Consider the following 24,115-nt stretch of genomic DNA (forward strand, 5'->3'; position numbering starts at 1 on the left):
CAAATTATTTCTTAAATATAGGTCATACTACAATATATTCCGCTAGGAAGGTGGAAAAGAACATTAGTTTGAAACACACTATGGAGTGATGCTTTTGTTATGCAAATAGCCTTAGTTATTTATAAGAGAACAAACCTACATTCAAAACATACAGAGATTTTTGTAAAATGGAAATAAGTCAACTTCGTGCATTTTAGATGATGAATTGTATATAAAACCTGTCGGGGTTTGGGTTTGTTTTCATGCAAATGTAAAGAAAACCAGGATTGAATAGGAATTAAACGTAACATTTGCAAAACACTTAGGGTCTAAACAATTGAACAGGACTATAATATGAGAACTGCTTATTTACTCTCTCGGTATTAAACCCATGTACCATTTCTATAATACGTTCTATGATCGATCCCCATCGTTTGGCCCAGTGCTCCCCAACGGCCTGTATGTCGCATGGTGCAAATAAAAGAGCTCCTGATGCTAATCAAAAAGAGGAGCCACAAACTCTTTTAATCGATTGTGTTGGTTTTTAGTGCAGATTCTTCATCTCTAGCATACATATACATGTATAATGATACTCAGGTGGGTATGGAGTTTTCACCTTTGGAGAAATTGAAAAAAAGAAAAGAAATTCCAATATGGCCGCAACAGAATCATCGTATTTACATATCTGTGGAACCAGAAAAACAAAAACATGTTTGAAGTGTCTTTGTCCAACATCTACCGACTGACTGTATCGATATTTACTTGGAAACGTGTAGAAACATGAAAGCCATATACTTTCTAAACATGGCGATTAATACTGCACATTAGAACTATTAATGACTTGGCTACGACATAACTTGACTATATCAACTCTCTTTAGATTCAGATGGATAGAGTTAAAAACATATAAACCATCAGACAAATTAATATATTTTGATATCACCATCAAACGTACCAGTCCTCTTCAAAACGCTGAACTTCCATATGTATTTTATTGTGACTAGCAAAACACTGTGCAAGTCATGTTATCACTGTTACAGCTACATCGTTTTTTGTTTTCATGGTGGCTTACTCTCACAAGAACATTCGATCACCTACTTAACTTTGAGTGACCTTATTTTATTTTTATTTATTTATTTATGTATTGTTGGTTGTTGTTTTGTTTTTGTATTGTTTTTTTTGTTGTTTTTTTTTTGTTTTTTGTGAATAACCGAAATATTGACTGACCATGCCAAGCAAGTCGCTTGTTCTATGACATCGGCTGCTAACGGCCTTTTTAGATGTGATACTGTGGCAACCTACTTTCAATGGCATTGGCAAAGTTTTGAGATCTGGTGAATACTAACTAAACGTATTGGGAAACACAGACCCCGAAATATGTTTTATTTCTCGGTACTAAACAAGTTTGTATGGAAAGTTCGGTACATCTGAACATATTAAATTAGTTTCCCACCTCGACCTATGCATAGAGATTAAAAGCGACACTGGTTTCCAAACTAAGCTGTATGACGAAAGGGATGGCTTCTATTTTCCATTTTTCAATTTCCCCTTTATGTCGAGCAATATACCTTCTGCTCCAGTGTGTTTGTTTCTTCATATCGCAACTTCTAAGATACCTTAGGGCATGCTTATTGTATGCAAATTTCAAACAATGCTATATCATTCTTGCACAAAAGTTGTTTCATCATGGTTATGTTGTCCAGGGACTCCTGATGGCATTTCAAAACGTTCATGGTAGACATTTGGAGGCTATATCTACTAAATGCCATCATCACTGACCAAAATATCTTTAATAATAGCTGATGCTATTCCATATTTTGAACTTGTGCATATCTTTTTTATCTACGTAGTTAAACTCTTGCATATTTATTACTTTTTCATTGTTTCAGTGACAGACGACAGCTGTGATGGCAGTAATCATGACATGACGAGTGCCAATGGTTGGGCAGGATATGCTTATCTTTCGCAAATACCTGATATCATTATTGTTGACAGTGATTCATGAGTGCATGTCATCACAGCTGTACTTCTTCTATTAAGCTCTGTCAGGTGCTTATTTTGATTTAGTAAATAGTCTGGGAGTGGCAGTCCTCCGATCGATGAATTTTCCCTTAAAAGATGTCCCTCGGGAGTGGTTGTCCTCCTATAGATGAATCACTAGCTAGAGATTCATAGAAATAACCACTATTTTGCCAAAGTTGCAGCCAATGCACCACGACTGGTATATTAAAGGCCGTGGTATGTATTACCATGGCTGTGGGATGGTGCATACAAAGATCTCTTGCTGCTAATCGAAAAGCGTAGCCCATGAAGCGGCGACAGAGGGTTTCATCTCCCAATATATGTGTGGTCCATAACCATATGTCTGACGCCATATAACCGTAAATAGAATGTGTTGAGTGCGTCGTTAAATAAAACATTTCCTTCCTTCCTATTTTGCCAAATACCCATTCGACTCTGCATTGTGCATAGATACGGCCCTGACTATGTATTAGGGTTTTGTCGTTCAGATCAAATTTATACAGTATTCAGGATTCAGAAAATCCTTGTTGCTAATTTCATTTAAAAAAAATATAGATATAATTTAAATTCACGCTTGAATAGTTTGTGAATAACACCTTTAAAAATCTTTATGGCTATTCCATTTCCCTAAGTATGTATCACGTGATGTTTTAACCACAACGCATTCTGCTCCAGTGGAGCGGGATTTAGCTCAGTCGGTTGAGCGCTCGCTTGGGGTGCTTGCGTCGCAGAATCGAACCACATCAGTGGATCCGTTCAACTGATTGGGTTTTTCTCGTTCTAACCAGTGCATCACAACTGGTCAAAGGCCGTGGTATGTGCTTTTCTGTCTGTGGAAAAATGCATATAAAAGATCCCTTGTTGCATTAAGAAAATGTAGCGGATGTCCTCTATTGACTACCAGTCAGAATTACTACATCAATGTGCTCTAGTGGTGTCGTTAAACAAAACAAATTTTACATTCTGCTCCATACATGACAATATGTTACATAATGCACATAGTGTAGTCTACCTATTTATTACAGGAGATATATAATACGGTCATTACGAACGTGGTATATATAGCATGTCTGTTATAATGACGATACCTGGCGGTTTCCTGTCAAACAATAGGAGAGCATAATCGCATTCTCATTAAACTGCTAATTAATATAATTTTAAGTTCTAAAATGTAACGTCATGACCATGGTACAGAAGGCGAACTAATTTGTGCACCATTGTGTGGATTATCTGACGGATCAATACAGTGCTGTATTGGTTACGTTAATCCCCATAACAGGGTGGCTACCCGTTACCATAATAGTGCCCTGTGCACTATGGAGAGCGCTACTGATCGGTAAGCCGTTATCAGCCGCCGGGTCACTCTTAATTCATAAATATATATCGAGGCACCGGGCACCTATCGCACGCTGCGCTTCTCCTGTCACATGACAGGTTGTTCCGACGAATACTAGTCTAGTAACTGTCGCGAGATTCTTGGTGTGCTGTGTGGTGGGAAAGAGACAGCTCGGTTTGTCATTGGTTGGCTATACCGTTAGGATATCGGTAAAGACAACGAAAACTTCACCGTTAGGAGTTAATGAAGTTATGATGTTACAGATATTGATACCCGCCGCTGGCTTGTTGCTGTTTACAGGTAATTGTTTTTAAAAGTTTTATCAAATTGCAGTTTAATTAGTTACTTCATTAGTTGTGTATGCCGTGTTTATCAATATGCATTAGTATTACAAATACACACACGCACAGAGAGAAGAAAGGGGGAGAGACAGACAGACAGACAGATAGAGTTGGGGAGAGAGAGGGGAGATAGTTAGAGACGGGGAAGATATAGAGACCGACATACATACAAACATACAGACAGTCCGAGAGAACACTCCTAAACACTCCTTTGTATACTATGTGTATAAATATTCATGTTCCACGCTTGATTTACTCTGGAGTACAGGTCACAGTTGCCCGACTTATGTTTTCTGTTGTCTAAGTTTTATGTTTTTGTTTTATCGTTTTCTAGCTGCCCCTGCTACGTGCGCTCTTGTGTCTTGTTTTTTTTTTTTTATAAAGCTATATACGCATTATTTTTTAACATTTATTTAAAGTTGAATATCAGCATTCTAAATGGCAAACATCCAAGCTATTAGATAATCAAATCAGTAAGAATATTTATTTAATAGGGGAAGAGGCTTTTAATATTATTTCACTTTCTAATGAGATAAACGAGTTAACGAAATAAAGTACTGACGTAATCTAAAAATCACTTTTTCTCCATTAAATATTATAGATTGTCAAAAAACCCATCTAGTTCTCAATGGAAATAGTTATCTACTAATCCTCATCTCAATATGACATTCTGGGGGTGTTTTAATATAAAAGGCGTTTTCATATAGCTAATTAGGCGCGCGAAGTTCATGTGGGGGTGGGGGTGGGGGGTGGAGACATGCTACCAAAAAAAAAAGATGTGCTTGAGCGGGATCGACCCCCGAAATCCCCCCCCCCCCTACACACACACACACGCCTGCTCATATTGGTATTTAAATATGATTATCTTTATCAGCCACGTTCATTAAATTATGAAGTAACGTTGTCGTCTTATCACATGTATAGAAGACATACACGAACGGATTAACTGTCTGTACTTGGACTATTTCACATAGTAAATACACGAACGGATTAACTGTCTGTACTTGGACTATTTCACATAGTATAGAAACACTATGTGTATTAAATATTTGTACTGTACAGAAAAGTGCATAACATATAGGACAACTTATAAAACAAATAACTGTTTATAAAGGGCACCTTGTTAACAACCATCTGACTATACGAAACTTTGTATAACTACTCGTATATTAAATGACTTGTTTCGTCTGTACATATGATGTAACGTATATTGCATAATACATAAATTATATTGTATACTACAGATCAGACAATATATATATCATATTCATATAAACTACATATTGTATAAAACACATCAAGTTTATATATAATACAGATCGTGTTTATATGCAATACATATTGTATTTACAATACATATATCATCCGATTATTTATTATTTATATACAGTACATATCTAATGATGTATATCGTATTTATGTAAAATATATTTCATATTATACATATCGTATACTACATGTATAATACATATTGCATAGAACATAATGTACGATACAAACAGTAAAATACATGTCGTATAACACACGTCTATCGTACAATAAGAATCATATGTATTGTTTACAATTTTTCTTAACAATGCTAGAAACAAAACCACGAGTGCATACACCACGACTGACTGACAACCAACAGCCATGCATTGAAATCTCAGTATTCTGTACCGATATATATATATATATATATATATATATATATATATATATATATATATATCGTCATTGAGCGGAATACTGGATTCTTAGTTCAATATGCAATGAACGTAATGAAGCGTAACTCGTAATACAATATCGGTCCGTGAATAGTCAGTCGGCGACTGCTAAACGGCCGTTATTTCGTTTATTACAAAATCATGAATACATTTACAACGCAGTTATTATTTATTATATTACCCCATCGTTAATTCCATAGACAAAACTGCTGTGGGTTTAGGGGAATGGATCGATGAGTTTCCTTTACACTAAAAAGCCACAGAGAAATATAATACAATGGAAAAATATAGAGATGATATCGAGTGAACAAATGAAGAACGCATAAACCATTGGACATTTCACTGTGGCATTCTGTGAGCGATTATGCAGTGTATTAATCTTTGACTAAGCGAGTGGAGATAAAAAGTATGTCGTGCACGTGTCTGTTGTGTGAATTACTTGTTTCACACTCACTAGCTCGGGGAATACTTGTAACACGGTTCTCAACAAGTTTCGTAAACTTCTTCCAGCACAAACGTGACAGTATAATGAGTTTATAACCAAACCGCGAATGTGTGTAAAATGTGTTTATGATCAAACCGCGGATGTGTGGAAAATGTGGATCGTCAAAGTTGAAGACGGGGATGAGACGACGTTCAAACTGCTGATGTAGATGTTTTAAAGTCATACTGTCACGGATTTAAGGATCTTATTTCTCTAAAAATGGATAATAAATAAAAATTACATTAATTGTTGGAAACCAAATCTAGCTATCGCATCACCTTAACTGAACCATGATGGAGTGAAATCCATGTCAACCCTCTCAGCAATTTTAGTTTTTGAATTATGGACCATTGCCATAATTCAATTATTTTTACAAAATATCATTAATAAATGGAGTATGGTGGTTATGAAGATGGTTAAATAAAGTACATTTAGGAACAAATCAAATTATTTTTAATTCGGGTAATACTTTGTTAGACCATTAAATAGGTCAGTGATCTGTGACAATATGCCTTTAATATGAAATTGAAAAAACAAATTATTACAGTAATTTTCAGAACATGCTTTTTCAAGTTGGGCATCTCGCCGAACCTATAGCAGACCTATAGTTGCTGTAAACACCATCTTGGTTCCTAAGCAAGGGTTAATGCGACATTTTCATAAAATACATTTTTGAATTCAGTATGCCCCAAAACGTGCTAACTGAATTCAAACATATCTGCTATACTTCATGTTTGAATTCAGTATGCCCCAAAACGTGCTAACTGAATTCAAACATATCTGCTATACTTTCATGTTTGCTGTCATCTTGGTTGCTAATGAAATGTTTTCTATACATACTTTTTTTAATTGCTCATACCCTGTTAAGAATAACGAAATTGTGTGCGCATTCTACAGTGGTCGGTATAAGTAAACTGATATGAGAGACACATTTTCAACTTTCAAATACCATAAACACCTATGTCGTATAAAAATTTCAATATTTATTGACGAGAACGTTTAATATCAAGTAATGTATACTTGAAGGTAGTCACAGCGTCAAATACATATAACATCTTTATTAGTTAAAATAGATAACGATTAATACTGAAAATAGACTGTACATAAGTGTAATTTGCAACATGCTGGCTCGTTGAGCGGTTTAACCGCAAATACTGTTGAGAACACTTTCAGATAGTTTCAAGTTAGCTTTCCTATCATTTTAGGTGGGCATAAATAAGAGGGGGAGTGGGTTACGACAGAAAAAATAATTGTATGACAGAAGGCTTCAACTACAGCCCTCTCGGTGGAACTGACACGATACATTTCACGTACAGTCCTCACTTATTGGACATACTCTTATAGCTGTGTAGTTTATATACATATTCCACGTACAGTCCTCACTTATTGGACATACTCTTATAGCTGTGTAGTTTATATACATATTCCACGTACAGTCCTCACTTATTGGACATACTCTTATAGCTGTGTAGTTCATATACACATTCCACGTACAGTCCTCACTTATTGGACATACTCTTATAGCTGTGTAGTTCATCTACACATTCCACGTACAGTCCTCACTTATTGGACATACTCTTATAGCTGTGTAGTTCATCTACACATTCCACGTACAGTCCTCACTTACTGGACATACTCTTATAGCTGTGTAGTTCATCTACACATTCCACGTACAGTCCTCACTTATTGGACATACTCTTATAGCTGTGTGGGCATACTCTTATAGCTGTGTGGACATACTCTTATAGCTGTGTAGTTTATATACACATTTCACGTACATTCCTCACTTATTGCACATACTCTTATAGCTGTGTAGTTCATCTACACATTTCACGTACAGTCCTCACTTATTGGACATACTCGTATAGCTGTGTAGTTTATATACACATTTCACGTACAGTCCTCACTTATTGGACATACTCTTATAGCTGTGTAGTTTATATACACATTTCACGTACAGTCCTCACTTGTTGGACATACTCTTATAGCTGTGTAGTTCATCTACACATTCCACGTACAGTCCTCACTTATTGGACATACTCTTATAGCTGTGTAGTTTATATACACATTTCACGTACAGTCCTCACTTATTGGACATACTCGTATAGCTGTGTAGTTCATCTACACATTTCACGTACAGTCCTCACTTACTGGAGATACTCTTATAGCTGTGTGGACATACTCTTATAGCTGTGTAGTTTCTCTACACATTTCACGTACAGTCCTCACTTATTGGACATACTCTTATAGCTGTGTAGTTTATATACACATTTCACGTACAGTCCTCACTTATTGGACATACTTTTATAGCTGTGTAGTTTATCTACACATTTTACGTACAGTCATCTACACATTTCACGTACAGTCCTCACTTATTGGACATACTCTTATAGCTGTGTAGTTTATATACACATTTCACGTACAGTCCTCACTTATTGGACATACTCGTATAGCTGTGTAGTTTCTCTACACATTTCACGTACAGTCCTCACTTATTGGACATACTCTTATAGCTGTGTAGTTTATCACACATTCCACGTACAGTTCATAGGACATACTCTTATAGCTGTGTAGTTTATATACACATTTCACGTACAGTCCTCACTTATTGGACATACTTTTATAGCTGTGTAGTTTATCTACACATTTCACGTACAGTCATCTACACATTTCACGTACAGTCCTCACTTATTGGACATACTCTTATAGCTGTGTAGTTTATCTACACATTTCACGTACAGTCCTCACTTATTGGACATACTCTTATAGCTGTGTAGTTTATATACACATTTCACGTACAGTCCTCACTTATTGGACATACTCTTATAGCTGTGTAGTTTATATACACATTTCACGTACAGTCCTCACTTGTTGGACATACTCTTATAGCTGTGTAGTTTATATACACATTTCACGTACAGTCCTCACTTATTGCACATACTCTTATAGCTGTGTAGTTTATATACACATTTCACGTACAGTCCTCACTTATTGGACATACTCTTATAGCTGTGTAGTTCATCTACACATTTCACGTACAGTCCTCACTTACTGGAGATTGGACATATATAGCTGTGTAGTTTCTCTACACATTTCACGTACAGTCCTCACTTATTGGACATACTCTTATAGCTGTGTAGTTTATATACACATTTCACGTACAGTCCTCACTTATTGGACATACTTTTATAGCTGTGTAGTTTATCTACACATTTCACGTACAGTCCTCACTTATTGGACATACTCGTATAGCTGTGTAGTTTATCTACACATTTCACGTACAGTCCTCACTTGTAGGACATATTCTTATAGCTGTGTAGTTTATATACACATTTCACGTACAGTCCTCACTTATTGCACATACTCTTATAGTTGTGTAGTTTATATACACATTTCACGTACAGTCCTCACTTATTGGACATACTCGTATAGCTGTGTAGTTCATCTACACATTTCACGTACAGTCCTCACTTACTGGACATACTCTTATAGCTGTGTGGACATACTCTTATAGCTGTGTAGTTTCTCTACACATTTCACGTACAGTCCTCACTTATTGGACATACTCTTATAGCTGTGTAGTTTATATACACATTCCACGTACAGTCCTCACTTATTGGACATACTTTTATAGCTGTGTAGTTTATATACACATTTCACGTACAGTCCTCACTTATTGGTCATACTCTTATAGCTGTGTGGACATACTCTTATAGCTGTGTGGACATACTCTTATAGCTGTGTAGTTTATATACACATTTCACGTACAGTCCTCACTTATTGCACATACTCTTATAGCTGTGTAGTTTATATACATATTTCACGTACAGTCCTCACTTATTGGACATACTCTTATAGCTGTGTAGTTTATCTACACATTCCACGTACAGTCCTCACTTATTGGACATACTCTTATAGCTGTGTAGTTTATATACACATTTCACGTACAGTCCTCACTTATTAGACATACTTTTATAGCTGTGTAGTTTATCTACACATTTCACGTACACTGCTCACTTATTGGACATACTCTTATAGCTGTGTAGATTATATACACATTTCACGTACAGTGCTCACTTATTGGACATACTCTTATAGCTGTGTAGTTTGTATACACTTTGAAGTTGTATTACAATGTCGTTTACAATCAAACCTACTTTAACAGCTCATACCTCACAGTTTCGTCGGTCTACACATGTAACGCACAATGTGACTTGTTCTGCTTTTTAGCCACACACCTTCCTACTTGCGCTTTTTTATATGGTTTTCAATGCAGACATAACGATTTCGATAACACAACACAACACAACATAATACAGCACAGCACAACACACAACACACACACAGACACACACACACACACAGACACAGACACACACACACACAGACACACACACACACACACAAACACACAGACACACACTTTGAGCGTTACGTAAATAGTTAACGGTTATATAGGTGCCCACATCTCCTTCCCCTCCAAAAAAATATAATAATCATCGTAATTTAAACATAATTAAATAATATTAATAACAATAATAATAATAATAATAATAATAATAAATATAAAATAATAATAATAATAATAAATACTCTAAAATCTTACACATGAGAAGTGTGTTAAATTAGTCTTCCTTAGACATCAGACCAATGTGTAGGTGTTTTGGTCTGTCAGAAACTGTGTGACATTTTTATTACCGAAATATGGTCTTGCCTGTCAAAGGAAGGCAATTTTGAGATGTTTACTAAAGTTTATCAGTTTATAACTCGAGCTAACATATTTAAGTGAGATTCACTTCATGTCTGTATTGTGTGTCCTTCCTTACATCTAACTGATATTGCCACAGTGTTCATCAGGACTCTCATAATAATATTCATAATAATAATAATAAAATTTATCAAACAATAGTGCAGGAAAAAACTTAACGTGAGTGAGCGGGGTGGGGTTTGTGGGGTTTTTTTTTAATCCACTAGGCCATCGGGCTACTAGATTTGCATTTGTGACTAGTCTGAAGTCATAAAGCACTAGCCCCGGGCGTCTGGGTAGCGGATTTATACAACTCTGATACTGCATGTGTGTACTGTTCAGCAAGCCTCTTATTGTAACTGGAAACGCTTAATACCACGAGATGGATTTTAATAGGATTTCTCTCTCGTTACTAATATTTGTTTTCTCTGAAGTTTCCCAAAACAAACAGTTGAGCCTTTTTGTAACAAGAGAAAAATCCTATTCAAATCCTTCTCCTAATGTCAAGGGTATCTAGTTATATATTTTACTTGGAGCACACGGCTACTGTTAAATCCGAAGACCACGTTTAGCTCAGAGTAAATGGATGGAGCGTATTTAAATCAACATAATCTGTTTCCAAATGGCTCGCATGAATCCCATGTGTATTGTAAACGACTCGTGTTTATCCTAGAGTGACCTCTCAGTCTGTAGACAGGTCGGGTTGCACTGTATTAATAAAATTGTAACATAACCTTAATCTTGTACAATCCTCACTATTTTGTTACCAGTACGACTTTCGATTCTGTTTATACTTACAGCTACATCTTAAAACTTGGTCTGAAGTATACGTTGTATGTCTAAGCCTGCATGAGTCAGGCTTTGGGTCAAGACGGGACGACCACCGATCAATAAGATTTCATTGCCAATAGGGGGAAATCGTCACTGTTGATAATTGGTTTAATGCTATTTGGTTAAGTATTACATGTGTTTGCTTTTGTCGACCTGTCAGTCTCGCTGTCGCGGACTGTCGTAATGGGTTGCTTTTATCAACACATCCCCTTTAACTCACCAACGTTACATACGGCGCTTATTAACCGGACTCGCTCGGGGGCTCTCGATCATTTAGGAATAGCAGGAGGCGAAAATAGATTCATCATGCTTAAAGCAAGATCTGGCCGACCACCACGTGTTTGCGTTATGTTCCCACAAGAATCACTTGATATTTCTGCAATTACCGACTGCTTTCCAGCAGTAACGAAAATGGAAATATCTTGTAATCACCGCCAGCTCCATTTCATAAAACAGGTCGAGTCTATTGACTGTAAAAGTATTCATATTGATACAAGAAGCAATCGTCGGGAAGCGATTAGTTCTCACAAAGGATCTGATTATCCCATTGAGGCGGACCATGAAAGCAGCGAGCACGCTGTGGCAGAGAGTCGCGGGGCCCGCTGGAAACAGAGTGCCGTAACTATCGATCACTTAATTGACTTGCATAATTTGTTCGCCGTATTGAATGCTTCGTTTTGGATTCCTCTCTGTTTGGACGGAGTCAGACCTGCTGTCAATGATGATGTTTATGTCTCATTGACGTTCTGAGTCCGGCGCAAATTGGCACTGGTGGCATTTAGCGGCTTAATAAAGATCGGTTTTACTGGAAAGAAAAATCATCGTTTACAAATTGGCAACTGTATAATCATCGATTAAAATATTTTAGTAAAAAAAAGTTTTTTCAAATGAACTGTTATTAAATCTGAACTACAAAATCGTAATACGCGATCAGGGCCGTATCTCTGCGCAATGCAGAGTCGAAGGGGTATTTGTCAAAATAGTGGTCGATTCCACGAATCTCTGGCTAGTGCCTCGTCTATTAAAATCAGTATTTTGATGGAAATGACATTGGCTATATGTTTTCGTGCATACTCGGTTACCAAACACAAAATACATAATTGTGACAAAATTCTATGGCCAAAATCAGGGCAATGGTGTCGAATTCAAGGATTGCATGAAGTGCTGACGTTGAGTTTCTTATAATCATCCGTAATTAATGATAACAATGTTATTTCGTTGATCTTTTCCGATAATGTCATAAACAATAAAACCGAATTATCTCCAACATGTCTTTAAATTGGCCATGTAAAACCCAGCTAATGCTAACTAATTTTGATTCCTTGATAATAAAACATATTATATTACTTTCTTGCAAGAACATTGCATGTAAATGAATTAGTTTATTGGTTCTGATATTGCAACATTTGTGAGAGTTGTGTTTTTAGGGCTGGGTGTTTCTCTCTATATCTTTATATTCGAGAACTGGAATTCTTCTTCTCTGTTGCTGCATTAAACAAACATTGGTTGTTAGAACAAGCTTCATTTCATTTCATTTAAACTTATTTATCCAATTAAGGTTTAAGCACGACGTCCTGGGTACACACCTCAGCTGTCTGGGCTGTTTCTCCAGGACAGATGATTAGCGGTTAGATGTTGGTGAGAGAGACGTCGATGTAGTGGTCGTACATCTAAGATACCCATTGGGTAGAAGTCGGTACCGGGGTGCGAACCCAGTATCTACCAGCCTAAAGCGTAACCACTATGCCACCAAGCCCGGCAGAAGAAGCTTGCTGAGCACTATCATTTAAAAGACTCTTCCTCTCCCTTCTACGGCCCATTGTTTGCTGAACCAGCACGTGTGTACACTTCGTTCAACGGCTTGCTAGCCTACAAAAAGTAGACATATCTTTGCCTTAACTAAACGTATTGTTTAAAATTGATTTTCGAATATAAATCTTCATTAAATGACAGCCTCGTGGAAATTGCTTTCCGCTAACTACCCTTAATCCAAAGTGACTGTTCGTAGGCACAAAAGGTTGTAACAGAATGTGAGCAACCAGTCTGATGTTAATTACTAGCTGTATGCAAACTGACAAACGGCACTAATGGCCGCCGCTAAATGATCAGCTACACTGAATGGACGTATTTAACTAACAAAGCGGATTATTGTCACAAACTGGACATCCGCTTATTTCATTATCGTCCGATGTAATTGTAATAACTCTCTGAGACTGGAAATTGTACTGGAAACATAAAAGGGCCATCCACATCAATAGACAGTACATCCTTCGGTGTAATAGTGCTTCAAGAGTGGTGGTTACTGGTTTCACATCCCGGTACCGGCTCCAACTTAGAGTTAGTTTTAACTTCTCGATGCTATCTCTGAGTTTACCATTTGGTGGACGCCACAATTTTGATGCTACTGAGTCATTGTAGGTATAGTTTACAAACACATCCTAGTATTTGATAATTGAGGACTAAATACATTTCGGTGTACCTTTGTTAAGTAACGGTTATAGAGACAACATCTAGTCTATTTTAAAGAATATCCCCCCCCCCCCCCCCCCGTTTCAACATCACAGTCGTTTTTCACTCTTTACCCAAATGTGTTAGAAGTTTGTAGATTAACCAAACTTAGTTTCAGTTTTCACGGGTTGAAATTAGAGTCTATGACTTTTAAAGTCGTTGACCTAGTTATTAGACAGTATAAACTATTCGCCACTCTTATAGCTGTTTTAACCGTTAACTTACACATTGGCCTACTTTCGGTTGCGTATAAAAGACCCCTTGCTACTAATAAAAAAAAATGTAGCGGGTTTCCTCTTTAAGACTATAATATTATGTAAAATATTTACCAAATATTTCACATCCAACAGCCGATGATTAATAACGCAGTGTGCTCTAGTGGTGTTTTTAAAAAAAACCTAAAAAAAATTAAATACCCTGGACAAACTACTCTCCCCATGTGATGTGGTTTTTAAAATGGCCTCGAGTTCGGCATCACATTTCATCAACTTCATCGATTCAGACAAGTACGATATAACATACATATTAGATAACAAATACAATATTACAGTAGTAATTCAATCAACGGGACACTTCAGCCACACAAATTATATTTTACAGTGTTAGTCAGGTAAATATACTTTAACAGCAAAAATTCAGTTTCCCTGTTGGTATTTTATAAACACACTTGTTGACAGCCAGGGCTTGAAATTTGAGATGTCGGTGTAAACATGCCGCCGCATTAGCTGGTGTAATTTCATAATGTGCCAACATGGCGCACAATGGGCGATTACAGGTGAGCGGTGTTTGGTCGGGATGTGACCTACACACACATTATAAAACATAGCAAACGAACACTTGAACGTGGACATCGAAATGTAAACACAGCCAGTTCTTTCTTTCTTTCTTTTAACTTTATTAACGTGTCTATATCCAAAAGAGGTTCAGACACAGCCAGTTCTACGTTAAGCAGCCTCCAGAATAAGATGACGCGAGTGCAGAGAATTGTGCAGGGGAATGGTAGGAGGGGGGTGGGTGGGGGGAGGGGGGTCTGTACTGTGGTGAGCGAAGGTTTTAGTGGGGTCGAGGCTTGGCGCAATATAATATTATATTGATAAAGTCTTGTGAAACTCTGTTATTTTGAACCGAATAATAATTTATTTTAAAACATGCATACACTCAACACTCAAGTCTATGCCCAAGAAGAAAAACCGTTTAGATAGCCATCTACATTTTTGAGGTCCTGGCGACGTCGTTACAATACAGACATGCAATTACACGCGCGCGCGCGCGCGCGCGCGCGCTCTCGCACACATATACACACATGATATTAAAAACTGTGTTCAATTATTAACAACCGTTTCATATTATGATCGCAGCTGCGGTAAATGTCGAAGGCAGACAGTATTGAGAAAAATAACCAAATAACGTTTTGTCTACATTTAGTGATCTTTTAATATAGAAAGTTTAACATGGAGGTATAGGTATATTCTAAGCTCCTTGGCAATTAAAACGTTTCATAAGGCGATGAGTTTTCTGAATCACCCAAATTTATTCAAAATGTCGCTTGATTTCGAAGTGAACAGTTCTGTCAAGAAGACTACACTGGTTGACATCAACTTTCAACACGCATGATGGCCGATATTTTTAGAATTCGTTCTCTTCCTGGTTAAACGTATTTTGACTTTAATTTATAGTCCAGTCAGAGAGACAAGCGTTGCAATCGAGCCATGTCAGTGTAGTCGCGAGACACCCAGTGCAGGAACTCGGCCAAGTGACGTCATCTGCATGTCGTCATCTGATTGACAAAACGGTTGTCGCAGCATAAGTCGTATCTTTACACAATGCAGAGTCGAAGGGATATTTCGACAACGTCATTATTGCACGATACTGGAATTGAATATTCTGCACAAATGATAGTATTTAATGTTTATAAAGGCTGTTTCTAATCAAAATGCTAAATAAACCAGCGTATAGTAAAAAATAAAATGTAAGGACAGAGAGAGATGGAAAGAGATAGTGATAGAGAGAGATACAGAGAGGGGGAGGGAAAGAAAGAGGGGTGAGAGACACGGAGAGAGAGAGAGAGAGAGAGAGAGAGAGAGAGAGAGAGAGAGAGGAGAGAGAGATAGAGAGAGAGAGAGAGAGAGAGAGAGAGAGAGAGAGAGAGAGGTAGTGAGAGACAGAGAGGGAGAGGTATATACAGACATAAGGACAGACAGACAGAAAGAACATTTCTAAATACTCATTGGTATTATCCAAGTGTGTGTGTGTGTGTGTGTGTGTGTGTGTGTGTGTGTGTGTGTGTGTTTTTATCCCCTGTACATTATAACCTATTTAAAAGATAATCAGTTTGCATTATAGCGAATTTTGCAGTTCATGAGTATGTACTCTAGTTGATTAATTTCAAATCAAAGTTACATATAACGGATTTCTCTCAAGCGTGTGTCGCCATACTGGTTTTACGTATGTTGATAGGCCTGTCAAATCGTCAGAATGTTGGTGACTGGTTGCTGTGAATATGAAATACATCATCGTCAGTTCGTCACTCCCTTCACTCATAAATTACTCACACACTCATAACTGCCGCTGCCTGTGTTCTTGAATGTTCCTGCCTGTCGCCGGGCATAAGACTCGCAATAATGTGAATATATTATGTCTTAACACGTACCCTAGACACGACGGTAACGGTGAGATTGCGAAATAACGTCGCGTTTTTTTTTTTTTTTTTTTTTTTTTTTTTTCTCTGGCAAAGGATACAGGAGTGAATAGATGAGAGGTCAACTCACCTGGTGTGTCAGTGAGTACCTGATCTAAATGAAGAGTGTGTTCAATGTTCACCACTAGGATCAATGCTCAAATTAAAACGATTGTGTTGTTTTGTTTAACGCACCTCAAGAGCATATTGATTTATTAATCATCGACTGTTGGATGTCAACCGTTTAGTAATTCCGATACAGTCTTCAGAAGAAAAACCCACATTTTGGCATTGGCACCCAAATAGACGATGTATTTTTCGTGCTGGTGTGTCGGTACACATTCATTCATTCATTCAGAGAAAACCCTCTACCTATTTTTTTCTTAGCAACAAGGGATCTTGTGTATGTATTTTCAAACAGACAGGACAGCACATATCATGACCTTTGATAAACTAGTCGTGGGACACTGGTTGGGACACAGTGGGTCCGTCGAGGGATTGAATCCTAGGACCTAAGGGTCTCGAGCGAGCGTTCGATCGATTGACCTAGATCCCGCCCTCTCGTTGGTAAAAGGTAATCGGTCAATGGGTCCTGATTGATAGGTGAAAAGTCGTGATATCCTATCTGTGCATTAGAACATAAGAACATACTTTTCGCGTTACTTGGCATGACGAGGCTATGTAATGGTTCATTTTCGTGCTTTCGTATCCAATTAAAGTTCAAGCACACTGTCATTGGCACACATCACTGCTATCTGGTCTGTCTGTCCAGGACAGTGGGTTAGTGGTTAGTGAGAGAAGTCAGTGTTGTAGCCTTACCCATTGAGTCGTTAAAACTCGCTCTGGGTGAGAGCCGGTACCGGGCTGCGAACCCTGTACCTACTAGTCTTATGTCAGATGGTTTAACCACTACACCGCCGAGACCTGTCATGTAGTGATGGGTGGATTCTTTCTTACATATATCCCCCACTGAATTATGACCTCTGACCTAGTTAGCTGCGCTGCGTGAACAGACAAGCGTGCTTGAATCTGAAATAAGTAGAGATTCGAGTCTAAAATGAAGGATATTGAAATTATCGTCGCCCAGTGTTCGTGTTACACTTGCGTAATAGCTAACAACGATATCACTGTCGCGTTTGATCTCTGCGTCGTTAGGTAGCATTTGAAGCGTTCTTGTTTTACTCTATAAATAAAACAGGTATTTAGAACCATTTCCGGTTTTACTCCATGGACTATAATTTAAAGCAATTTCCGTTTTATTCTATAAATAGCGCAAATATCTCCATATATCGGTATCGGCTCCCGCCTAACGTAAATTCTAACGTCTCGGGAAGGAGGTACAAGGCCAATTATTAGGATTTCTCTCTCGCTCACCAATAACAACTGATGCTAGGATGAGACCATCAACCGTCACGACAGAGTTGGCGAACTGGCCGATCTCTCGACTTCTACGACTGTTCATTTGCTAGTCTCAACACTTACAACTCAAGTCTCGTCGTATACAACTCCTACGACCGATTAGTTGTTAATGTGAGTGCACTATTCGTAAGTCGGGAGATGGGGAAATTACAACGTAACCATCGAGTTGGCCAACTTTGTCGTGACAGTTGATAGTCTGAGATATAGCATTAGTTAATAATACGTCCTGTCGTGAATAGATGTTCCCAATAGCTGAGGAGTGTGTCCAGGATTTGTGTACAACGCGGTGGGCACTGTGCTGTATACAATTGAATCAACAGAAAGAGCAGTCACAGCCCATCATTAATAATGAATTCTATTTTATTAAATAAACAGTCGTATGTTGTATTGACAAAAACTATAATACGAGATATCGAGTTTTAGCAACACAATGCATTAGACAGTGTATGGTCAGCTCCGATTAGCGTCGTATATATTTAGATTAGGGTATCTTGTAATATATATCACTGCCCGTCGCTAACATATTGGCGATATATTAACAAATGTATAATTGTATTTTACTAGTATATAAATGTTACTAAAAATAAGCAGTGACGCCAGTAATGTTAATATATCACTTGAATGTGATTAATGGCAAGTAGGACGTTTTCTAGAATGTCTAACAATCGACAGGGTCATCGAGTGATTTGATGAGCCACCTGTACGTATGTGGACCTCTCTAGTACAGTAAACCACTATTCATGTCAGGTACTACCGTTACTCTATACACCTGCTGACTAACGTGGCGCCCTGCCAACTTACATTCACATAGCGACAATAAACAGTTAGTTTCTGTATATTCATTGTTCCTCCTCTTGTCCGTGTATAATAATAAGCAGTTCAAAAGAACGAAATAGAGTTAGCCTCTATGCTTAAGTTTGAATTCTTCTTTTTGTTCTTTTGTCAGCTGCCAATTGCCTATTTAAAAATAGGATCCCGTGTTTTAGCAATGTCAGGGTATGTGCACGTATTGTGCTGGGGTGTCGTTAAACTTAATTCATTCTCATTCTGTATTGTTAATGGTTACAACCTGTATATCTTCTGTTACTGGCGTAAAGCAAAGCCGCACCTAGCTAGTCATTGTGATTACACTTGCTCAACACATTCTGCGTTCAGTTTTGGTCAAGCACAGTCCACGTATTTTGCGACTCTAAAACCCTACGAAACTCGTAGTTGTATGATTTTTGAAACGATATCAGATTCGGTGATAGGCAGTTTCCCATATGATCGTAATAACGAGCCATGTCTTTCCTTCCTGTGATCGTTAAGACGATCATTAAATAGAAAATTGTTAAACTTTTCCTTCGATTGTGCGATGAGTCGTAGCATAACGGCCAGTCTACGATTACTTCATTATCATGAGCTAGTGCTGTTTGTTTGAATTGTCTTGAGAGTGTGAGTGTAATTTATTTTTAATTAAAATACGTATTGAAATAAGAAAGACTCTGCCACCACATGTATTACTACCAAGTAGCCGCAAGAGATCTTTTATATTCACATTCCTACACTTAGGACAGCACATACCACGTTTTGAAGTATCAGTCATCGAGCATTGGGTGGGTGGGGAAGAAATCCCACGGGTCCACCGAGAGGGGTCGATCCAAGGACACACTGCACGTTTGGCGAGCGCTTCGAGCTATATATCACCTCTTGTTTACTACAGTGCAAAGGCTAAATGATTATTATCGGGGTGCCAGTTTGTAAGCGTTTACTACAGTGAAAGAGAGAAGATGAAAACATACAGCTATCTGGGTCATACCCAGGTGGGTTGGGGGAGGGTGGTCGTAGGACAAGAATCAAGGCACATGTACTGGTGGGGTTTTCTGTACATAGACAAAATGGGTTTGGGTTTTTTTTCTGAGTAAGTGACTGACCCATTTCCTCCCCTTCCCCGTCCATATAAAAGGCTCTGTCTATATTGAGTATCCGCCGCATTTTTGACGGTATCAAATTAGTTGGGTTATTTGTTTGTCGTTTACCAAATGAGTTGTTTTAATTGACCTCTCTAATAACTTAGGTAAACAGTAGCCGTCTCAATGACTTCAGCACGCACCAAGTCCTCAGAGCTTTGTTTTATCGATTCCCGTCACCGCCCCTGATAAAGTGAAACCGCGATTATTGAACAAACCCCAACCAGCACCCATGCACGGACATGTCGCGCTAACAGGAACCGGAAGCCAGCAATCGATTCTGGGAATGATCAGCAAGGCTGGAGATCAGTGTGTTCATACGCCATTGTGGCCGACTGGCATCGCGTTTCTCGTTTCAAAAACATCCATACCACGCGTTTACACAGCGGCATGACAGCGGCGCTTGTATGCACACTTGAAACTGTACAACACAATACTTGAATATTTTGCAATAAAAAACCCCACTTTGAATGATGTTTGTGCTAAAGACAAGAATACATCTTTATCTCGGAGAGAATGTTACGCAGCCACCAAAAAGTTGAAGTAAATAACTTCCATTAACACCATACTAATATTGTTGAAAATCAATAACGAAATGTTGCGTGATAAATATGGCAATCAGTAACTAGCGATAATCACCGGAAGTGGAAATAAATTTCGGTTACACTCGGAGTATCGCAGACAACAACAAGGAATCCACGTCACTGGCCACAAAGGAACTAATTTTGGACTTTAGATAAACAAAGTGGAATATATTTAAGGCAATCTCGGGCTTTAACGATATTCGATAACAGAGAAAAAACTTCTTATATAATCTGCCTAATAAGTCGTGAATGATGTTTCAATCCCTTTTCACCATCTTCTTAGTTGTTTCCTCTTTCTTTCTTCTTTTGGAGGGGGGGGGGGGGGGGGGGGGTTAAAATAACTTGAACAATCAACAGAGCTGCTTAGAACTGTTTTCTGCTTTATAAACGTTCAAGTGACAAGGATGCAATTACAAACATTAAATAACAGTACATAAACGCATGTACTTAGATATAAAAAAAACACAAAAAAAAAAACACTGAATAAGACATGCTAAGTAATGGTCGAATCTGTAATACATTTTAAAACATTCTCTTATCGTGCTAAGTAATGCTAATTTGTATGCAAATCTGTTACATTGTTCAGAAGGTTAAGTAGTACAGGAATATTTTACATTGGGGAATGAACATGTACATCTAAAAATACAGCAACAAGAATTTATTTTATAAGCTAATGCTATAAGATAAAACAAAATGTTCGAAAACTAATTGTAAGTGGCAATAATAAATTAGGCTAATAGTCAGTGCTTGAAATTGATTTTTTTTTTTTTAGTAGATTGTTTATACCGTAGTTGATAGATTGCCCTTAGACCAGGACAAATGGCCAAAAGGTCGGAAAAAATTAGTAGAAAGCTGAAACTTCGTTTATGCACTCCTCTTAGTAGCCTTAATAACATACTAAAAGTCCCCGTGTATCCTCCTTGAGCTTCTGTCATTATGACGTTATGACGTCATAGTTCATATTTATGTGAGAAATGGCCTTTTCAGAGATGTATTCTAGTATACATGAGTATATTGTTTGAAGATTTATTACTAAATGACAATAAGGTGATTTGAAACAATTGTCAGCAATGCAAATAAACACAAGAAAATAGATCATGACGTGACTTATGACGTCATCCTAGACACCCGTTTAGTACAATTTATAAGTTCGAACATATAATAGTATCAGACAGCTCATACAGTTTACGACTTGCGTTTTCGCTTTCGTGGATGTTTAGTTGTTGGTAAAACGTCACATGCATTAGTATCCTCCAGAGAATCCTCCAGATAATCCTCCAGAGAATCATCGTCAGTCATCTGGGAATCAAATGCTTCATAGTCAAGTTCCAGCGAATCATCTTCGTTCTGTTTCACTTCAAAATCAGTGTCTGATTCACAAACGACTGGTTTTTCTGAATTGCTGCAGCCATTTCCTTGGCAGTGGCCACATAGAACTGTGCAGAACAGACCTGCTTTCTTGCAGCCACACGATCGCTCACAACCACTCTTGCAGTTGCAGGAAATCAAACTTAACCGTTTTTCAGGTGCAGGTGGCTGACGTGTGAAAACCGGTTGTATCTTGTTCTGAACAGGACAGTTAGCTACTGCTTTCATGAATCGCCTGTGTCTGTAAACATTCAGAGATTTTGTTGGGAGCACCATACAAGACCAGCAGGAACTGTTCGCCTACAGATGACACAGAATCTGGTGAAGAGATTGGGTCATTGAATGCCTTCACCACACAATGCTGTAGATCTGGGTTCTTCTGAAGAAAGGTGAATGCCTTCTTCTTACCTTGTCTGTACAAGGCAAAGGTGGTGTCACAACCAGTCATGACATTTACGAAGAGCAAAGTGCTAGAGGCTTCTGACAAACGCCACTGAACACAGCTGATGGAAAACACTTTATCAGGACATTTTCCAGCTCCTGATTTATACAGATATAGTTGGTTGTCTTGCTTTGACAACTGTATCAACAAAATAAGTCAACATCGGTTCCCACCACAACAACATTGTTGTTTCTTGATAGCTCTATTGCTGTACGAATAATCAATGTATCTGCATCTGCTACAGCATCATTCACTTCTATGCCAGCATGTTCCAGATACCCAGTCAGAGCTTGAATAAACCTGGCTTTATTCTTTCCATTGGTCAGGAATCTTTCTTGATGGATAGTAATAGGCATATCATCTGTGAACAAGATCGCTGTCGACTGTGACTTCATCGCTCGACGATTTTGCTCCACACCCTTGGTGCTTGGTGCATCACTACAACCATCAAATACAACGATGCCACTATTTATTCCATGGTGTTTCTGTACATATGTTACATATGCTGAGTATACGTCACTGTACGAGCCATGTTGAGGCCATATCACTCGTCTCAGTAAATACCCGCCATCTACGACAACTGTACTTTCTGCAGAATATGTTTGTTGACTACCAGCTACTGATTCTATGACATCATACATGACCGATTTCTGGGTTTTCCTCATGGATATTCATCAAACAGTGATAAAGGTCTAGGAGCTAGTTCATACTCAAGACAAGAGGCAAAATCGTCTTCAGACTTGATCACACAAACTGCATAGTGTTCACAGGAATGATCTCTTCTCGCATTTTGACTGAGTTGGTGACACTAGACAGTGGAAGAACTTTGTCTTTCCGGTGCAGATGGATGTCCCCAAATGTCTTACCCACGATTTTCTGCATTGCGGCTGTACCAACTTGAGTGCAGAATCACAGTTTATCGTGTTTCCACCCACAACACCAGTTGCTAGTGACATCAGTTCCTGATTTGGTGGAATGGGACTATGGACTGTAAGCCACTGTAGTAGAGTATCAGCATTTTTGTTGTCACGTAATTGGCGAGACATTCTCAGTTCGACATGTTGCTCACTGGTGGTATAGGCTATGCCACAAAATGTTTCAACGTGTTGAGTAATCTCACTGCAGCCTGGCATGCCCAACACCCAACGACTGATAACGCTCTCGGTCATACCACGACCTCTGGTGAGACCTCCTGATGTTTTCATTGCTCGCATTAGCACCTGTTCTATAGTTATGTCTGTCCATATTCCTGCCCACATTTTATCCGTCCGTCTGACTGTAAAGTAGCCCCTGGAGGAGAATGCTTCAAACTCATCTGGCGACATCTTCTTTTCTAATGTTGACATCTGTTGAAGATATAGATGAGCACACTTGGCATTAGCTAGGTGAGGTGACGCACGGAAATGTGGGAGCATTTTACGTATTGTTTCAGGGTGAAGTTTCCAATCACCATAGCTCTCGGCGCGCATGAATCTCAAATACGTTTACAACATGATATCACAGTCAACATGACGTCACTGTGACGTGATAACGTCATAAAACGACATCTATATTATTTGAAGCAATATCCTTTATTAAACAATGAAGATACCACTGTAAATAAGTAGATGATAAACTCATGTGGTCTGTAGAACTTAGCCCAAACACTGTTTTATAGATCAGTGACGCTCGTGATGTCATGACGTCATAACGGTAAAAGCTCAAAGAAGATACATGGGGACT

The 24,115-nt window shown here is 38.2% G+C and overlaps 1 protein-coding gene across 1 annotated transcript in view; it reads left to right on the forward strand.

Annotated features, from left to right (window-relative positions):
- Positions 1 to 3,180: 3,180 nt before the first annotated feature.
- LOC121369385 overlaps positions 3,181 to 24,115 on the forward strand; it is a 30,835-nt gene continuing 9,900 nt past the window's right edge. Inside the window, exon 1 of the mRNA XM_041494451.1 lies at positions 3,181 to 3,637. Coding sequence (XP_041350385.1) covers positions 3,589 to 3,637 — 49 coding nt within the window. The 5' untranslated portion in view covers positions 3,181 to 3,588. The remainder of the gene's footprint in view (positions 3,638 to 24,115) is intronic.

This window comes from Gigantopelta aegis, chromosome 3 (genome assembly GCF_016097555.1).
Source record: "Gigantopelta aegis isolate Gae_Host chromosome 3, Gae_host_genome, whole genome shotgun sequence".
In the NCBI taxonomy this organism is placed as follows: domain Eukaryota; kingdom Metazoa; phylum Mollusca; class Gastropoda; order Neomphalida; family Peltospiridae; genus Gigantopelta; species Gigantopelta aegis.